At 35.4% G+C, this 16,195-nt stretch overlaps 1 protein-coding gene across 1 annotated transcript in view; it reads right to left on the reverse strand.

The window, feature by feature from the left end:
* The window catches only part of plppr5b (phospholipid phosphatase related 5b), a 72,473-nt gene extending 60,533 nt beyond the window's left edge, over positions 1 to 11,940 (reverse strand). Inside the window, exons 1-2 of the mRNA XM_052113564.1 lie at positions 11,851 to 11,940; positions 10,606 to 10,673 (exon numbers count right to left, since the gene is read on the reverse strand). Of these exons, the coding sequence (XP_051969524.1) occupies positions 10,606 to 10,653 (48 nt within the window). The 5' untranslated portion in view covers positions 10,654 to 10,673; positions 11,851 to 11,940. The remainder of the gene's footprint in view (positions 1 to 10,605; positions 10,674 to 11,850) is intronic.
* Positions 11,941 to 16,195: the final 4,255 nt, after the last annotated feature.

Consider the following 16,195-nt stretch of genomic DNA (forward strand, 5'->3'; position numbering starts at 1 on the left):
CTGCATTTTTCCAGTGAAATGTCCAGCGGGGGCACCAAAATCAAGTGAAATGTTGTTGTGAAACTTGTAAAACCATACAAGGTTTTAAAGGTAAATATTAGATGGATGTTTTAAGGAGTACAATGTACCTACCTAACCTGAAACTTTAACCTAAACATAACCGATGGTGTCCTAAAAGATAAATAAGAGGTGAACAAACCAGACATCCTTAACCAATACCTAAACCTAACCGCTAGTGTTCAAAAAGAAAATTCAAAATGAAATGCATATTTACTGATGCAACCATGTCATATCGTGTCGCTTCTATGGCTTTTCTTTCGAGCCTCCTTGGCGGGGTTCGAGGCTCGGTCACTGAGTCCAAAGTCCAACACTCAATCAGGTTAGCTACCATGAAAGCTAATAAAATTTGAATAAGTGTGTAAATGTACAGTAGGTAAGTCTGTGATACTGTAGTACCATAGCACAGTGTAAGTAATAGTGTGAAAAATAAGTCTTTATATAGTCATAATCAGCAAAGACCAAGCAACATATATATTCTTGCATGTCCTGCAGCTCTAGAAGATAAATTCTTTGTCGGTAACTCAGTGACGATATTATCTTAAAGGCCTGGTCTCCTCTGAGCCTGCAGAATGTTCCAGATAGATATAACTAAGACATAGCATCAAAGCCAACAACACTAGTATTTGACTGTATCGGGCGATATAAAGAACAACGGCTCTCTCTCTCTCTCTCTAATGGGTTGAAACTGTTCGTGAGAGGCTCTATCACTTATTCGTCAATTTTGTGATTCTTTAAACACTACATGGCTTTAAGATAGATGCTCCACTTTAACTATACACTTTTTCCATAGAAAAGGTGCAGATTTAATGAAGCATTAAACTCAATATTAATGGAGATAATTTAGGAAATAAGAAAGAGAGAACCCGGAGGATACAGGGCTTTTCCACTGAATACATCTCTCTCTCCACTCTTCACAGCAGCCTTCCTTGAAGCATTCACTTATTTTTATGAATGTCATTGAGAATAACACAGCCACACAAAGAAGTCTCATTACCTAAGAGGCAGAAATCTCTTGTCTTTTGTTAAGACAGTGGGAGATTTTTATTAGAAAACACTTGGCTATGACATATAGATGTTTGATTGAGAGTTAAATGAAAGGGGATATCTTGTATCTCATCAGGTGATTTATGCATCTATTTCATGAGTGTGTTAATATCTCCTGGGTATCTATTAATATCACAGCATATGTTCAGTACTACACCACTAGACACTCATACATTCATTTTTTCAGGTATCATTTCTTCTGTCATGTTTGTTAATATGAACAAAAATCAACCAAGCAAATAAATAATTAGCAGAGTGTTGCTGTTTGGCAGACTTTGAAATGTTCTCAAAGCTTCTACCTCCAAATATAAATTTTTAAAATCACTTTTGCTCAGTTTGAAGTTATAATACTTTGGATTAATATGCATGTTTTGGGAGGTAAAATAACTGACTAGTAAGTCCATCTTTTTAATTAATTAGATTTTTTAAGAGGATAGTTCACCCAAAAATCGCAACCGTTGCTCATGCTGTTCCAGACCCATCCGACTTTGTTTCTTCAATGGAACACAAAATAAATGTACATTTATAGGTTAACTATTTATCTAAGTTGTTGACTTAAGTAAAAGAGATATTGGATAATGTATAGTCAGCCTTTCATTATCGCAAAGTAAATCCTGACAGAGTTATCAGGATTAGTCTTGTATTACCTGCTCAAGGTTATAAATGACTGTAAAAAAGAGACTGAAATTGAACATAAACTAAGAACAGCTATGTAGGAAACCAGTTGCCATGGACAACAGTCTATTGTACAGTTTAGCGGTCATATAAAAAAATATTTGATAGCAGAATCCAGCGATCAGAATCAAGTATTCTATATGTAGTAAAGTAAGAAAAATTATGGAAACTAAATATCGATATTTCCATTGTATGGAAGCACACGGCTGGCAGACAGCCATGTGCTTCTATACCATCTTAGAAGTCTAAATGATTGCACAAAACATATCATGCACAAATAATTTGCTCAGTACCCTTTTTGATAATCTGTTTTGTTCATGGGTGAAAATAAAAACAATCTAAACATTAAAAATAAAGGATGTAGAAATGACTCTTTCATGTACTTCCTTTTTTTACATCATAGTGCAATGCGGATGTGATGTGCCATCTAGTGGCACTTAGGAAAATAAAAACAAAGTTCACTTATTCACACCAATATGATGGTCAGTGTAACATACAATGTCCCCAAGTATTTAGACACCTACACTATAAAATCAAAATCCTGTTGTTTTTACAAAAAAAAAAAAAAAAAACTGTAAAATTATGTAAAAAATACAGTAAAAATTTTAACAACATTACAGAACAACCTGTAAATATTACAGTTTAAAACTGTTGTAATTTACATGACCACACTGGCACTGTACAAAAAATCTTAAATGTTAAATTTACAGTAAAAACCATTATAATCTTTATAATAACCTTCTGAAACTGAAAAAAATCTGCTTATTACTTTGTAAGGTATTGTTAATCACCGTAAAAATTAGTTAGTTCACCAACAGTGGCTCTTCCAGAGCGATGACCAATAAACATGTGGAGACAGTGCTCCGTGTCACTCACACAAACACTAAACACCATCAGTGTAACACATGGGAAATTAAAATAATGCATTTAACATTAACTAAACTACATTAAATATACCACAGAACACATGTATGTAACGTATATTAAGATATAATGAAATGTGATGGGTCATGCAAAGAATTGTGGGAATGTCTGATTATTGTTTTAAATGTAATTTTAACAAAAATTTACTGTAAAAAGTACATGTACGCTCTTGTTAAACATAATGTACATTTTTACCATTAATTATACAGGAAAATCATACTTTTTACATGTAAAGAAATTGATTTAGATTTTATTGTAAAAACTACCGTATTGTCTTTTAAAACATATAATAAATGTCACTGTATATTTTACAGTTAATACTCAATAATATACATAAATTGTTTCTGTAGCGTTCTTACATTATTTTACCATTCAAATTGCAGACATTTTTTAAAGTAGTAAGTCTAACTTTAAAATATATGAATGCCATTGAATTAGATAACAAAACATCAAAACAAGATGCATCTGTAAACAAATGATGCAAGACTTTTTTCAGACCAAACTCTTTTATTTGCTGTTTTTGCAAGTGCTTTTAACCAACTGGTAATTTTTAAACCTATAAAGCCTGACATACGAAACAATTTTGTACCTATAGATATTATTTATTTGTATTTTTTTAATATGTGATTTTGAATATATATATATATATATATATATATATACTGTATGTATATATATATATATATATATATATATATATATATATATATATATATATATATATATATTTGATATATATAATTGATACGTGTCTCACTATTTTCTCATTATTCTCCTTAGACCCTGCAATTCATTTTGACTGAAATGTTTCTCGTGATCTTAAAAATCTAATAATAGATAAATTGATTAATAATAAATAATAAATTGATGACTTGGACCAAATAATAAAGAAAAGCTGCCAACCAAATAGATGAGAACTCCTTGAATACTGTTTAAAAAGCATCCCAGGGTGATACCTCAAGAAGTTGGTTGAGAAAATTTCAAGGGTACATGTCTGCAAATTCTAGGCAAAGGGTGACTACTTGTTATCAATGCTAAAGTATAACACAGTTTTGAATTATTTTGGATTTTATTTAGTCACAACATTATACCTATAGTTCCATTTATGTTATTCCATAGTTTTGATGAAATTACTATTATTCTAAAATGTGAAAAAAATTATAATAAAGAATGAGTGTTTAAAAACTTTTGACCGGTAGTGTATGTGTTAGAGATAACAAATGTTTGGGAGTTTGGCCAAGACAACATTCTTTTCTTCATCTATAGAAATGTATATTTATTGTTTGTATGCACCAAAAATTATAGTGAAGTTTTAAAAGTTTTTTTTTTTTTTTTTTTGCTAGGTCACAGGAGGTTATTACGGAAGACCTGTACCGCAATGTAAAAAAAAAAAAAAAAAATTGTAAAAAAAAAAAATGCTATTATTTCGAGATTAAAGTCGAAATGTTTCGAGAATAAAGTCGTAACATATATTCTTAGTGAAGTCAAACTGCTTCTGACATGGATCTAAACATAATAGTGGCTTTTTACTTTATGTGGCACGATGACTCGTATGACAAGCTTAAACCGTACGGCCTCTGCATTAATGGATGTGTTGATGGATTCTCACGTAATGTGATGTGGTTGAAAGTGTATTTCACCAATAATGACCCGAAAGTCATTGCAACATATTTCATTGAGACAGTAAAGAATAGAGATGGTTGTCCTAGAAGAATCCGTGCCGATCGTGGGACTGAAAACTTTGCTATGGAGCAGATGCAAATTTTTCTTCGAAGAAATGCTACTGATGAATTTGCTTTTAACCGGAGTTTCTTATACGGTTCAAGCAATCATAATCAAAGAATCGAAAGCTTTTGGAGCATACTTCGGAAATAGAATATTCAGAATATATGTTACGACTTTATTCTCGAAACGTTTCAACTTTAATCTCGAAAAGCTTCGACTTTATTCTCGAAACATTTCGACTTTAATCTCGAAACATTTCGACTTTAATCTCGAAATAATAGCATTTTTTTTTTTTTTTTTTACAATTATTTTTTTTTTTTACATTGCGGTACAGGTCTTCCGTAGGTTATATACTAAGATGACATCATAATAGCTTGAAGTGTAAAACAAAGAAAACTTATAATGACAGAGCAGGCTGCATATAAAAACATACAAATAAATATCAGTTCCTACTTCAAATATATCTTATCAAATTTATGTTTCAGTTTTTTCAAAGCTCTTTCGTATTTATTGTGGTGTTCTGTTCAATTTTTGATTTTTTTTATAAAATAATGTACGAAGTTTTATGCAAGTGCAATTCAGTAAATACTCATTTTAAAATATCAGTAACAATGTAAACGTTATTGTTACTTTATCAAAATCAGCAAAGATTTTACAACAAAAAGACAAAAGAGGCCATTTTGGAAATGAAATTACAACAACATGATCACACAGGATGTCGGCATGTTGTTTCTGAGACTTCCAGTACCCTAGGATCAGCCACATTATGCCGACTCACTGACAAACACCCTCTCCCATCTGGCATTTTTACCTTCCTTTGTTAGCTTGTTGCATCAGCTGCACCCAGGTTCGCAACCCGCATTGAAACCAGGAAGTTATCGCTTTCGCATAATCAGTGACGAGCACGATTCGGAGATTCCCCCAACATTACATTTTCACTCCTCTGATGGTTAGATTAAGGTTTGAGGTTTGGGTTGTGGGGTTCAGTTTAAAAAACATGCATTCCTCCTTTACTGTATTACATCCTGTACAGCTGAAAACAACTCACTTCACAACTAGTATTGGTGCCCCTCTTTAAACATCAGGTAAACACCTGAAAAATGGAGCTCACACATACACATCTACCCAACAACACTTACCAATTTGGCCACTGGGACCAGTGTTTTGAATTTCAGTGAGAACAGTCAGATTTTAGCTAAACAAAAGTCTATCTACCAGGGGCGCAGTTTCCTAGGGGGTGGAGGGGAGGTAACCCACAAAAACTAAAACAACAAAAAGTACACCATGAGATCAATCAACATTTACCAGGAGGCAGTAGGCATCTAATATATTACATACAACAGGTGTTGTTTTTTTTTAACTAAGTATTGATCGTGTTGATTATGTACAGGCTTTAAACATTTCTGTTATTTATGTCAGGTGTCTAAATATGTTTTAGTGAAATTGTGAAAATGGCAACAGTGTTATTTTGTGAGTTTTATCAAGTGGAAATCTGAGCTAGTATGACTGAATAATCACTCAATTGACTCGCCTGTTCCTACATCACAAAAATGCAATTATGCAGAAAATCTTCATACTGCTTCAAGCAAGAGAAAACCCAGAACAGAAATTCTGTCAAATATGCTTCTCTTCTGGGATTGATATTTCCAACCAAAGCCCCTCTATGATCCTCTTCTCCAGACTGATCTCAACAAGGCATCTCGGGCCACTTGCAAATATTTGCAGACTGCTATGTCACTGATTGCTGTCGCACTGCAAACATCCGTTTCATTTGCGCGGCCCTGTGCCAGCGTCAGCCCTTCAGATTAATGAGGACGGCCCTGCGGGGAGCGATGACCAAGCATTTCATTACAGGCTAACAATGAAAGCTAATTCAGCAGGGCCCCCCATAACCCTGATCCCTTCGGACAGCAGTAAACACCGCTGCATCGTTGAGGGATTTTGCTGCACTCCACGAATGAAATTAAGTTCTTAAGACACCACTGACAAGTACGATGTGCGAAAAGCTTCTTTGACAATCTCTGCCACCCAAAAAGTAATTAAGATCTAGGATTTATTGGACAAGGTCTATTGTGATGAATACAGATTTGGCTGCAATAATAAGCTGTAAGAATTATCCCTTTAATCAAACTTAAATCAAGAAGTTAAAAGCACACTTTATATGCTTCCAAATGCCTCCAAACAATACTAATGATAAAGCAGAGAGTCTCCTGACAAAACCTATAAAATGAATAAGAAAGTGCCATAGAGAAATACAGATGAAAAACCTCGATTTGAATATCCCAAAGTAAATACCAGTGCTTGCAATGCGGCAAATAATCATTTTAGGTAAGTTTAGGTTTTAGGCTTTGGCTCTGTGTAAATGAAATGCTGCATCAAAGCCACTGTGCCATTGTCATGACTCAACACTCAGCAGACATTTTGTTTTAAGTCAGCTGTTCATCAAGGAGGCGTTCAAATCAAACTTGTTCTCAGTGTAAACATGTGTCAGATGGACATCTTGGCTATTGCGCTGAATCTCGCCATTTTTGAACGTTGAACATTCAATCGATGGAAATCAATGGCAGAACTTTTATCTTAAATTCCTTTAAAGAGTATAAAGCTTACAAAAACCAACAATAAATAGCACCAAGGCCTGAAATTATCTACACATCCAAGTTTAAAACAAGTTAGATAACTGGTTTGGACTGAATTAATTGCAGAAGTTTAATACTTAGGATTAAGGGTTTAGCAATTCCTAACCAGAATGTTTGAGAAATGTCAATACAGTGCTGCCTTGCAAGCGCTGTGAAAATGGATAAAATGATTTAAAAGAAAATGAGACTTTTAGAAACAAGAAAATTGAGAAACCTGTCTTTCGTGATAAATCTGCCTCCTGTTTTGGAGTGTTTTTCCCCCTGCATTATGGGTGAAGTGAGGGTTGATTGACTGCTGTAACATATGATACAGTGTTAATGACAGATGGACTGAAAATGTTTCTTTATTAACTTTTTATTTATTCATTCATTCATTTTTGCAGCAGTGGAGTTCATAAATGGATGGATCCTCACTCAGTATGATGAGAAATGCTTCAGCTGCCTACCATAAGCCATACAATGCCTCAATATTGTGTATGTGAAAAATCCACAAAGAAAAGTTTTCAAAAGTTTAATGAAATTCAGCTGGAGACATGCCCTCAGGTACAGTGTGCTCTAAAACTATAATAACAAATTAAATGCCTATATACTGTAATGCATTCAATAACTATACAATGCATCTGTGAACAACAATTTTCACTTATATGCGCAGGAGAATATATCACTCTCATAAAGGTATAAAACATTTAGAGGCCCATAAATGCACTGAATAACCCAATTTAGATCTAATAGTCTTGGTGATGGCTTTTTTGCAATCCATCAGCAAATTAATGTGCTAAATATGAAGGCTTTCTGTGCCTTTAGGTCTAAAATCAGAGGGATGAGTACTGCTGTAACTCTGGGTCCCTGTAGAGGCACTAGGATCTCTCTCAGTGAACATTAGTACAACCCACACACACATCAGACTGCAGTAGAACACCTCCCTCTGCAGTGGAGAACGAACGAGTGGGCGCCTCTCTTCCTCTGCCTACTCCAGGGACTTACTGATGTATGTAGAAGAGTATAAATCAGTATTTCTGCTTGTATCATGCTATACTGCACTTGAGTAACATGCATTATTAGTGGTGCTTGTTAAAACTATTGCTCAAACGTAGGGTTAGGGATTAGATCAAACGCCTAACCATTATTATGCAACAAGCATTACATTTTGGCTCATGGCTCTTTTAGCACCATTTGCGATATAGACATAAATGATACCACAAATTGTGCACCTTGTTGAGGAGAGGGGTGCTATTACTTTTTTTAAATTATCTGACTAATGACTAACTTTAACGAGGTATGATAAAATCAGCAAAAATAACACATGGACTTACATTGAAGGAGGGACCCGAACCAAACAGAGACAGAAATATCATAGAGACTTGGAGGCGGGCTCTTTCTAGATACCTTGACATTATCTAGAAGACACTAAAAAGACTCTATCACTCAAAACACAGATTAGTGATGGAAATTTATGCACAGGCATATACCAAAATATTTGTTAAAGGGATAGTTCACCCAAAAATAAAACTTCTTTCATCATTTACTCACCCTCATGCCATCCCAGATGTGTATGACTTAGTTTTTTCTGCAGAACACAAACAATGCAAGAGAATGGTGAGCAGACCTTTCAAGCTCCAAAAATCACATAAAGGCAGCATAAAACTAATCCATATAACTCCAGTGGTTAAATCTATGTCTTCAGAAGCGATATAATAGTTGTGCGGAAGAAACAGATCAATATTTAAGTCCTTTTTTACTATAAATTTCCAATTTCGCTTTCACGTTCTGAAAGTAAAAGTGAAGATTTATAGTGAAAAAGGATTTCAATATTTACCTTTTCCTCACCCAAAGTGATTGCATCGAGTTTGAAGACATACTGTATATTAAACAATTTGAGTTTAGATTATTTTATGCTGTCTTGATGTGATCATATGCATTGATAGAACCTACAAAGCTGAGATATTCTTCTAAAACTCTTTGTTTGTGTTCAGCAGAAAAAAGCATGGACATCTGGGATGGCAAGGAAGTTAGTAAATGATGAGCTCATTTTCATTTTTGGGTGAACTATCCCTTTAAAATGTTTATTTGCAGGTTATTTTAGACATTTTATTTGTTAAGACTGTCCACCGCAAGTTTTTTTTTTTTGCGATGACTGAATCAGACATGCAGTGATGATGGCACAAGATTGTACACTGTAAACCCTAATGCACTGGAAAATCAAGGGCCTGGGTAGCTCAGTGGGTAAAGATGCTGACTACCACCCCTGGAGTCGCAAGTTCGAATCAAGGGCGTGAGTGTCTCCTTAGCAACCAAATTGGCCTGGTTGCTAGGGAGGGTAGAGTCAAATATGGTAACTTCCTTGTGGTCGCTATAATGGTTCTGGCTCTTGGTGGGGTGCATGGTGAGTTGTGTGTGGATGCCGCGGAGAATAGCTTGAGCCTCCACATGCACTAAGTCTCCACGGTAACATGCTCAACAAGTGATAAGATGTGTGGATTGATGTCTCAGTAGTAGAGGCTACTGAGATTCATCCTCCGCCACCCGGATTGAGGCGAGTCACTATACCACACACTGGGAATTGGGCATTCCAAATTGGGGAGAAAATACCCCCCAAGATACCCCCCAAGTTTTAATGTTATTCTATGACCTAAATTTGAGTCCATTCAATTAAAATGATTAAGTAGAAACTTTTGAATAGCATCTTACGTTAACTTAAAAGTTAAGTTCAGTCTAAATTATCATGAAGAAGTTTTGGAGACGCCCATTACTCAATACAGTTGAGAGAACAACTTCACACAATCAATTGAGTGAAGTCAACCTATAAGGGTTTTCAGTGTATTTGACTGTGGTTATAGTTCTGAGGCACACAAAAGCATACCTTAACAGTAATCAAAACATACGCATTTCTCACAAATATCACTTTTCATTGCAGAATATATAGTGCTCATAAAGTAGGTTACTTGAGGTTACAGGGAAAGGCCATAAACAAGGAAACAAGGAAAGAGTCATTTCTCTCCAACATCACCAATACAATCACTGCACACTCAATGCAACAAATACAAGCTGACTAATATTTGTGGTGTTGGAGGATTGTTTGCAAAGCCATAAGTGGCTTTATCTGCTGTCTATTTGTATTCCTCGCACAGTGCGAAAGTATTGAATTATCAGATTGAATTATCAGCTTTTAGCTTGTTGATGATGCTCCTATTTTAGAAGAGGCTAATTACAATATTATTACAGCCATCATTGCTTTCTGCTTGCATTATCAAAAATCGTATCTTCAATAATATACAGAATAGACTTGTTTAATCACCTGTGACATTTCCCCCCTTTTACATTAAAGCATTTTTCACCCTGAAAGCAGTGGAGTTCAAGGGCAAAATGTGTTTAATACATTTAAATATCTCTAAAGAATTTACACATAAGAGAAGGTTCTTTCTGTCAGATGAGTTCAAGGTAGGACAGCTTTTGTTCTTCACTAGTTAAGGCTGTGTATAAGCTTCAAGATTATAACAACATTAACTTGTCATTATTATGCAGATCACTGTAACTGACTTACCTCCACGGTGAGATATTTGTAGAATTGCTTGCGACTTTTTTGCGGCATTTTTTCATTTATTTTGATGCCTGAAAGAAAGATATGTGAATTAATTGAATGCAAGTGCAACTTCATAACAAGAACCACTGTGTGGCGCAAGTGGTCATGTTTTTGATGACTGCTCCTGCTCTCTTCAGGCTTGGTAAAGTGGTTTGTATTTTAGAAGTGTTTTCTTAAAGTGGACTTCACAGTTTTTTCTTTTCTTTCTTTCTTTTTTTTTTTTTTTTTACATTCTTCTATAACAAGCTTGATAAAAATCTTGAGTTCACAAACTTAAAGTTGATAAGTGCACTTTTCCTTCCTTCCTCCTGTTTATTTAGCAAAAATGACCATCTGACTGCTCATTATCCAGCTTATTACAAGACTACTTGACAAATAAATAAAGAAATGTACATATCTCTGTCATATTTTGGAATGAAAATTTTGAGTGAACAAATCATTCTCGTTCACTTCCATTGTTTAGGCCGTGAACGACTTTGTGTTTTTTAACGAATCAGTTGAATCAGTGATTCACTCTAACACATAGCTAAAAGATGCTCATTTGTCGCTGTCTATGTTTACTGGCCAAAAGATGTAATTGCTGAAACATTGACTGAACAAAATCTAAAATCTTGAGTCACTGGGATGAATCAAAATTCCCACCACTTAAAAACACAATAATCGTGTGCCCTATTGCTCTAGGCCCCCACAGGTTAAAACCCCCTGGGCTGCACCACCACTTAGAGTTTAATTTGAATGTATTAATTTGAACATTATTCTTAAATGCAGAAATGTTACCAGACACCAAAGTATGGGTGAATAGTGCAGTAGGCTTATAAGTCTTTAAGTGTAAAATATATGCACACTGTTAAATGACTTGAGCAGCTTTAGCCAGTCCAAGTCGTTGATATAATAGCCTATCATTTACCTTCTTGTGCTTTAGCGATTCCCTGAAGAAATCAACACCTTAAAGTTTCAAAACTTTAACTTGAGTCGACAGGATATCTTTACTGTCATAAAATCTATTCAATGCTATATCTACCCAACACTCTGTTCTGTTCTATGAGCCGCAATTACTCCATAGACTCTTCTGCCTCTATCCATGCAGTAAACAGTGGCGAGGGAGTTCTGCGCAGTGCTGTATTATAAAGCCATATATGAAATGAACACATTACAGGATGTTCAGTGCGTGCGTATGGTGCGACACAGTGAAATATAGAGTCCTACCTTTGCCAGTTTGATTTTATAACGGCATCAGTAAGGACCCTCCTGGAGGAGGAAGATGACATTTATTATGCTCTGCTTCTCGCCGCTCGTATTAAATCGTAGTTGTCTTCGCGTTTGTTGTAGGCTTCAGTGAACTTTTAACCTGTTAAGCTGCAACCCCACTTTTGAAAAATCCCCAGAAATGGCATACCCAAACTGAAACAGATACAGTTCATAAACCATTTGTTCTAAAAGCACAAGTATGATCCCATTTGAAAGCTGACACCTGGCAGTTTATTGTAAATGTAGAATTAATTATTGTCATAATGAAAAAAATAGTTATAAATAGCTTCAAAGTTTTGTCAAGTTATTAGAAATTTATTTTTCATGAAATATTTTCATGAAAATAAAATTGAAGTTGGCATTGCAGCAATCTAGAAATGCACTGCAGCTAAAGCCACATGTCTGACCATGTTATATTTAAAATCTGAAGATGACAAGTCTAAAACTCTGTATTTAGTTAATTGTTTTTCAAGATCATGTCATACGACTTTATTTTGATTAGACTCTAAAATGCAAACTGATGTTTATTTTCATGTTCTAAGCATCTATTCAGTCTATTGTCTCTGTTTATTTATGTGGTGTAAACGATCTCCATTCAGTCTCAGTCTCCCCTGCACACATTCACACCTCTCCAGCCTGGTTATGGCTCTAAATATGCTTTTCTTTTGTCTGCATTATAATTACTAACGACTGGCTATTCACACTGTTTCAATCCCTAATCTCTTTAAGGGAAAGTTTCAAAGTTCTCACCTTACATTTTAAACTATATAAAATGACCTTCTTGAAAAAAGAAACATTTCAGCAAGCAGTCCAATTTAAAAATATTCATAAAAATAACAGCTAGGTAGCAGGCGCACCAAGCTAGCTAGCATATTAGCTTAGCACAGCATCAATACACGACAATTTATGAGATTAAAACCATGTTTGTGCTCTAAAACTTACTTTATAGCACAAGTCGAGTGTTTTAAATAACCTTTTGTGCTCTGATTTGGCTTCAGATAAAAAAATCAGACAGAAAATATATTATTTTATAGTATTCTGCACGATGATAAAGTCTATATCGATCAGCATTACATTATCAATATAATCTATTATTATGAAAATACCTGACATGGCTCAAAGAACACAGATAAATCAAATATCATTGCAATCATGTTTATTGTCTTCAAAACATCTTTATCTGCAGTTACAGCGATCTCTGATAGCTTTGTTGTGTCAGGGACTTCCTGGAATGTCAAATGATTATGGCACTTCTTCGTGTGTTCCATATATGGAGTTCCATATACTGTGCACTGAGCGCCGGCGCCCTCAGGCTGCCAGTATGGATTGATAACACAATACATCAGAGTCTCCAGCACTCATAATGATTACATCGACGCATTTGGGTATATATTCAATAAATATGATTCCTGTCTATATAAATCTGATGTAAACCTATGAGAATCTATCAATATTTCTCCAAATCTGCACATTTTTGAGCTAAAAGCCCTGAGGGACGTTGTTTTGTCAAGCGCTGTCATGACGATCTCACAGGAGTTTTTATCTGAATGAGAGCGGCTGACGCTCATAATTCATATTAAAGGTATCGACTAATTTTTGTGATTACATAACTCCAGACACAAATTAAGACATAACTGTCACTATAAGTTTCTCAGAATACAATAGTGGTCAAATACTGAACCTTGAGTCTTATATCTTTTTAATGATGTATAGTTTGTCAAGGTAATAACATTAAATCTGATAGTAACTTTGAACTATTTAAAAAAAAAAAACGCTTCAGAGCGCCAGCGCTCTGGCAACGGTTAACAGGTTAAGACAGCTTTCGCTTTGGCTGTTTAACCCAGCGGTTAATGAGTATTATCTCACTGACTCCGTGCTACTGTTGCTGTTCTGCGCAGGCGCGTCTTCAGGCTACTTGCGCACAGCCTCTGTTCCCTTTATTCCATTTTACCTCTATGATGGCAGGTATCTTCATTTAGGACATGCACTCACCTGTAGGGTTCGATTTTCTTACGATTCCAGGTATAGCGACACAAGAGACGCGGTTACAGTAGAAAGGACCAAGATGTCATCATCACTATGGAATGAATGGCAAAGTTAGGCTATTAGTGAGATTTGATTTTCTTATGTTTGATGCAAAGAGGTAGCCTAACTAATTCACCCGTGCTGAGTCTATCTTTTTCATTTTTATGCCCAAAACGAAACATGTTACAAGTTAAGCTCAATCAACAGCATTTGTGGCATAATGTTGATTACCACAAAATATAACCCCAAGACCTCCCTCCTCTAGGTTACAGTGAGGGACTTAAAATGGAAGTGAATGGGGAAAATATTTGGAGGGTTTAAAGGCAGAAATATGAAGCTTATATATTTATAAAATATATTCATTCTTCTGTTAAAGCTCATGTAATATTTGAGCTGTAAAGTTGTTTTAGTTTCAAAATTGGCTACAACTTTACACAGAAAAGGTTAGTAAGCGATTTTATTAAAAATCATGTTAACAAGTATTGTTTATGTCTTGTGGCTATACTTTTGAAACAGTGAATATTTTCACAGACTGCCCCCATTCACTTCCATTGTAAGTGCCACACTGCAACCCAGATTTTTGCTTATTCTAAAGAAAAGGAGGGGAAAGTCCAAATTTATTTTTGTGGTAATCAACAGTAAAACCCAAAAGCCCAAACCCTGTCGATTGGGCTAAACTTGTATTGAACCCAGAATGTTCCTTTAAACAGTAAGATTTTTTGTTTTTTGTTTAAGGAATATTCAATTCATGTTAAGATAATCAACCCCATTTGTGGCATAATGCTGATTACCAGAAAGAAAAAAACATTTAGACTCATCTCTCCTTTACTTAAAAAAGAAATTAAAAGGGGTTACGATGAGGCACTTACAATGGAAGTCAATGGGGCCAGTTTTTGAGAGTATAAAGCAGAAATGTGAAGCTTATTATGTTATTAAAGCACTGTACACACATACAGCACACATTACTTATTCTGTTAAAACTTGTGTATTATTTGATCTGTAAAGTTTTTAAGGATTTTAGGGTGTACAGCATCGCCATGGCTTCAAAATAGCAAGATTGGATATAACTATACACATAAAAGTTTAGTAAGTATTTTTATCACATATTTAACACATATTGTTTACGTCTTGTGGCTATTTACTTTTGAAACAGTAAGTATTTTAGGGTTTACAGTTTGGCCTCCATTCAAATGAAGTGGTCTTGTGTTGCATATACTGTCTAAACTAACACAGCGCTTATATTTTCATCTGATAGCTATTTGGTTAATAAGCTAAATAATATCAGACTGATTGCATATATTTAACAGTAATATATATCATATATACACTCACCTAAAGGATTATTAGGAACACCTGTTCAATTTCTCATTAATGCAATTATCTAATCAACCAATCACATGGCAGTTGCTTCAATGCATTTAGGGGTGTGGTCCTGGTCAAGACAATCTCCTGAACTCCAAACTGAATGTCAGAATGGAAAAGAAAGGTGATTTAAGCAATTTTGAGCGTGGCATGGTTGTTGGTGCCAGACGGGCCGGTCTGAGTATTTCACAATCTGCTAAGTTACTGGGATTTTCACGCACAACCATTTCTAGGGTTTACAAAGAATGGTGTGAAAAGGGAAAAACATCCAGTATGTGGCAGTCCTGTGGGCGAAAATGCCTTGTTGATGCTAGAGGTCAGAGGAGAATGGGCCGACTGATTCAAGCTGATAGAAGAGCAACTTTGCCTGAAATAATCACTTGTTACAACCGAGGTATGCAGCAAAGCATTTGTGAAGCCACAACACGCACAACCTTGAGGCGGATGGGCTACAACAGCAGAAGACCCCACCGGGTACCACTCATCTCCACTACAAATAGGAAAAAGAGGCTACAATTTGCAAGAGCTCACCAAAATTGGACAGTTGAAGACTGGAAAAATGTTGCCTGGTCTGATGAGTCTCGATTTCTGTTGAGACATTCAGATGGTAGAGTCAGAATTTGGCGTAAACAGAATGAGAACATGGATCCATCATGCCTTGTTACCACTGTGCAGGCTGGTGGTGGTGGTGTAATGGTGTGGGGGATGTTTTCTTGGCACACTTTAGGCCCCTTAGTGCCAATTGGGCATCGTTTAAATGCCACGGCCTACCTGAGCATTGTTTCTGACCATGTCCATCCCTTTATGGCCACCATGTACCCATCCTCTGATGGCTACTTCCAGCAGGATAATGCACCATGTCACAAAGCTCGAATCATTTCAAATTGGTTTCTTGAACATGACAATGAGTTCACTG

This window comes from Xyrauchen texanus, chromosome 41 (assembly GCF_025860055.1).
Source record: "Xyrauchen texanus isolate HMW12.3.18 chromosome 41, RBS_HiC_50CHRs, whole genome shotgun sequence".
Lineage (NCBI taxonomy): Eukaryota > Metazoa > Chordata > Actinopteri > Cypriniformes > Catostomidae > Xyrauchen > Xyrauchen texanus.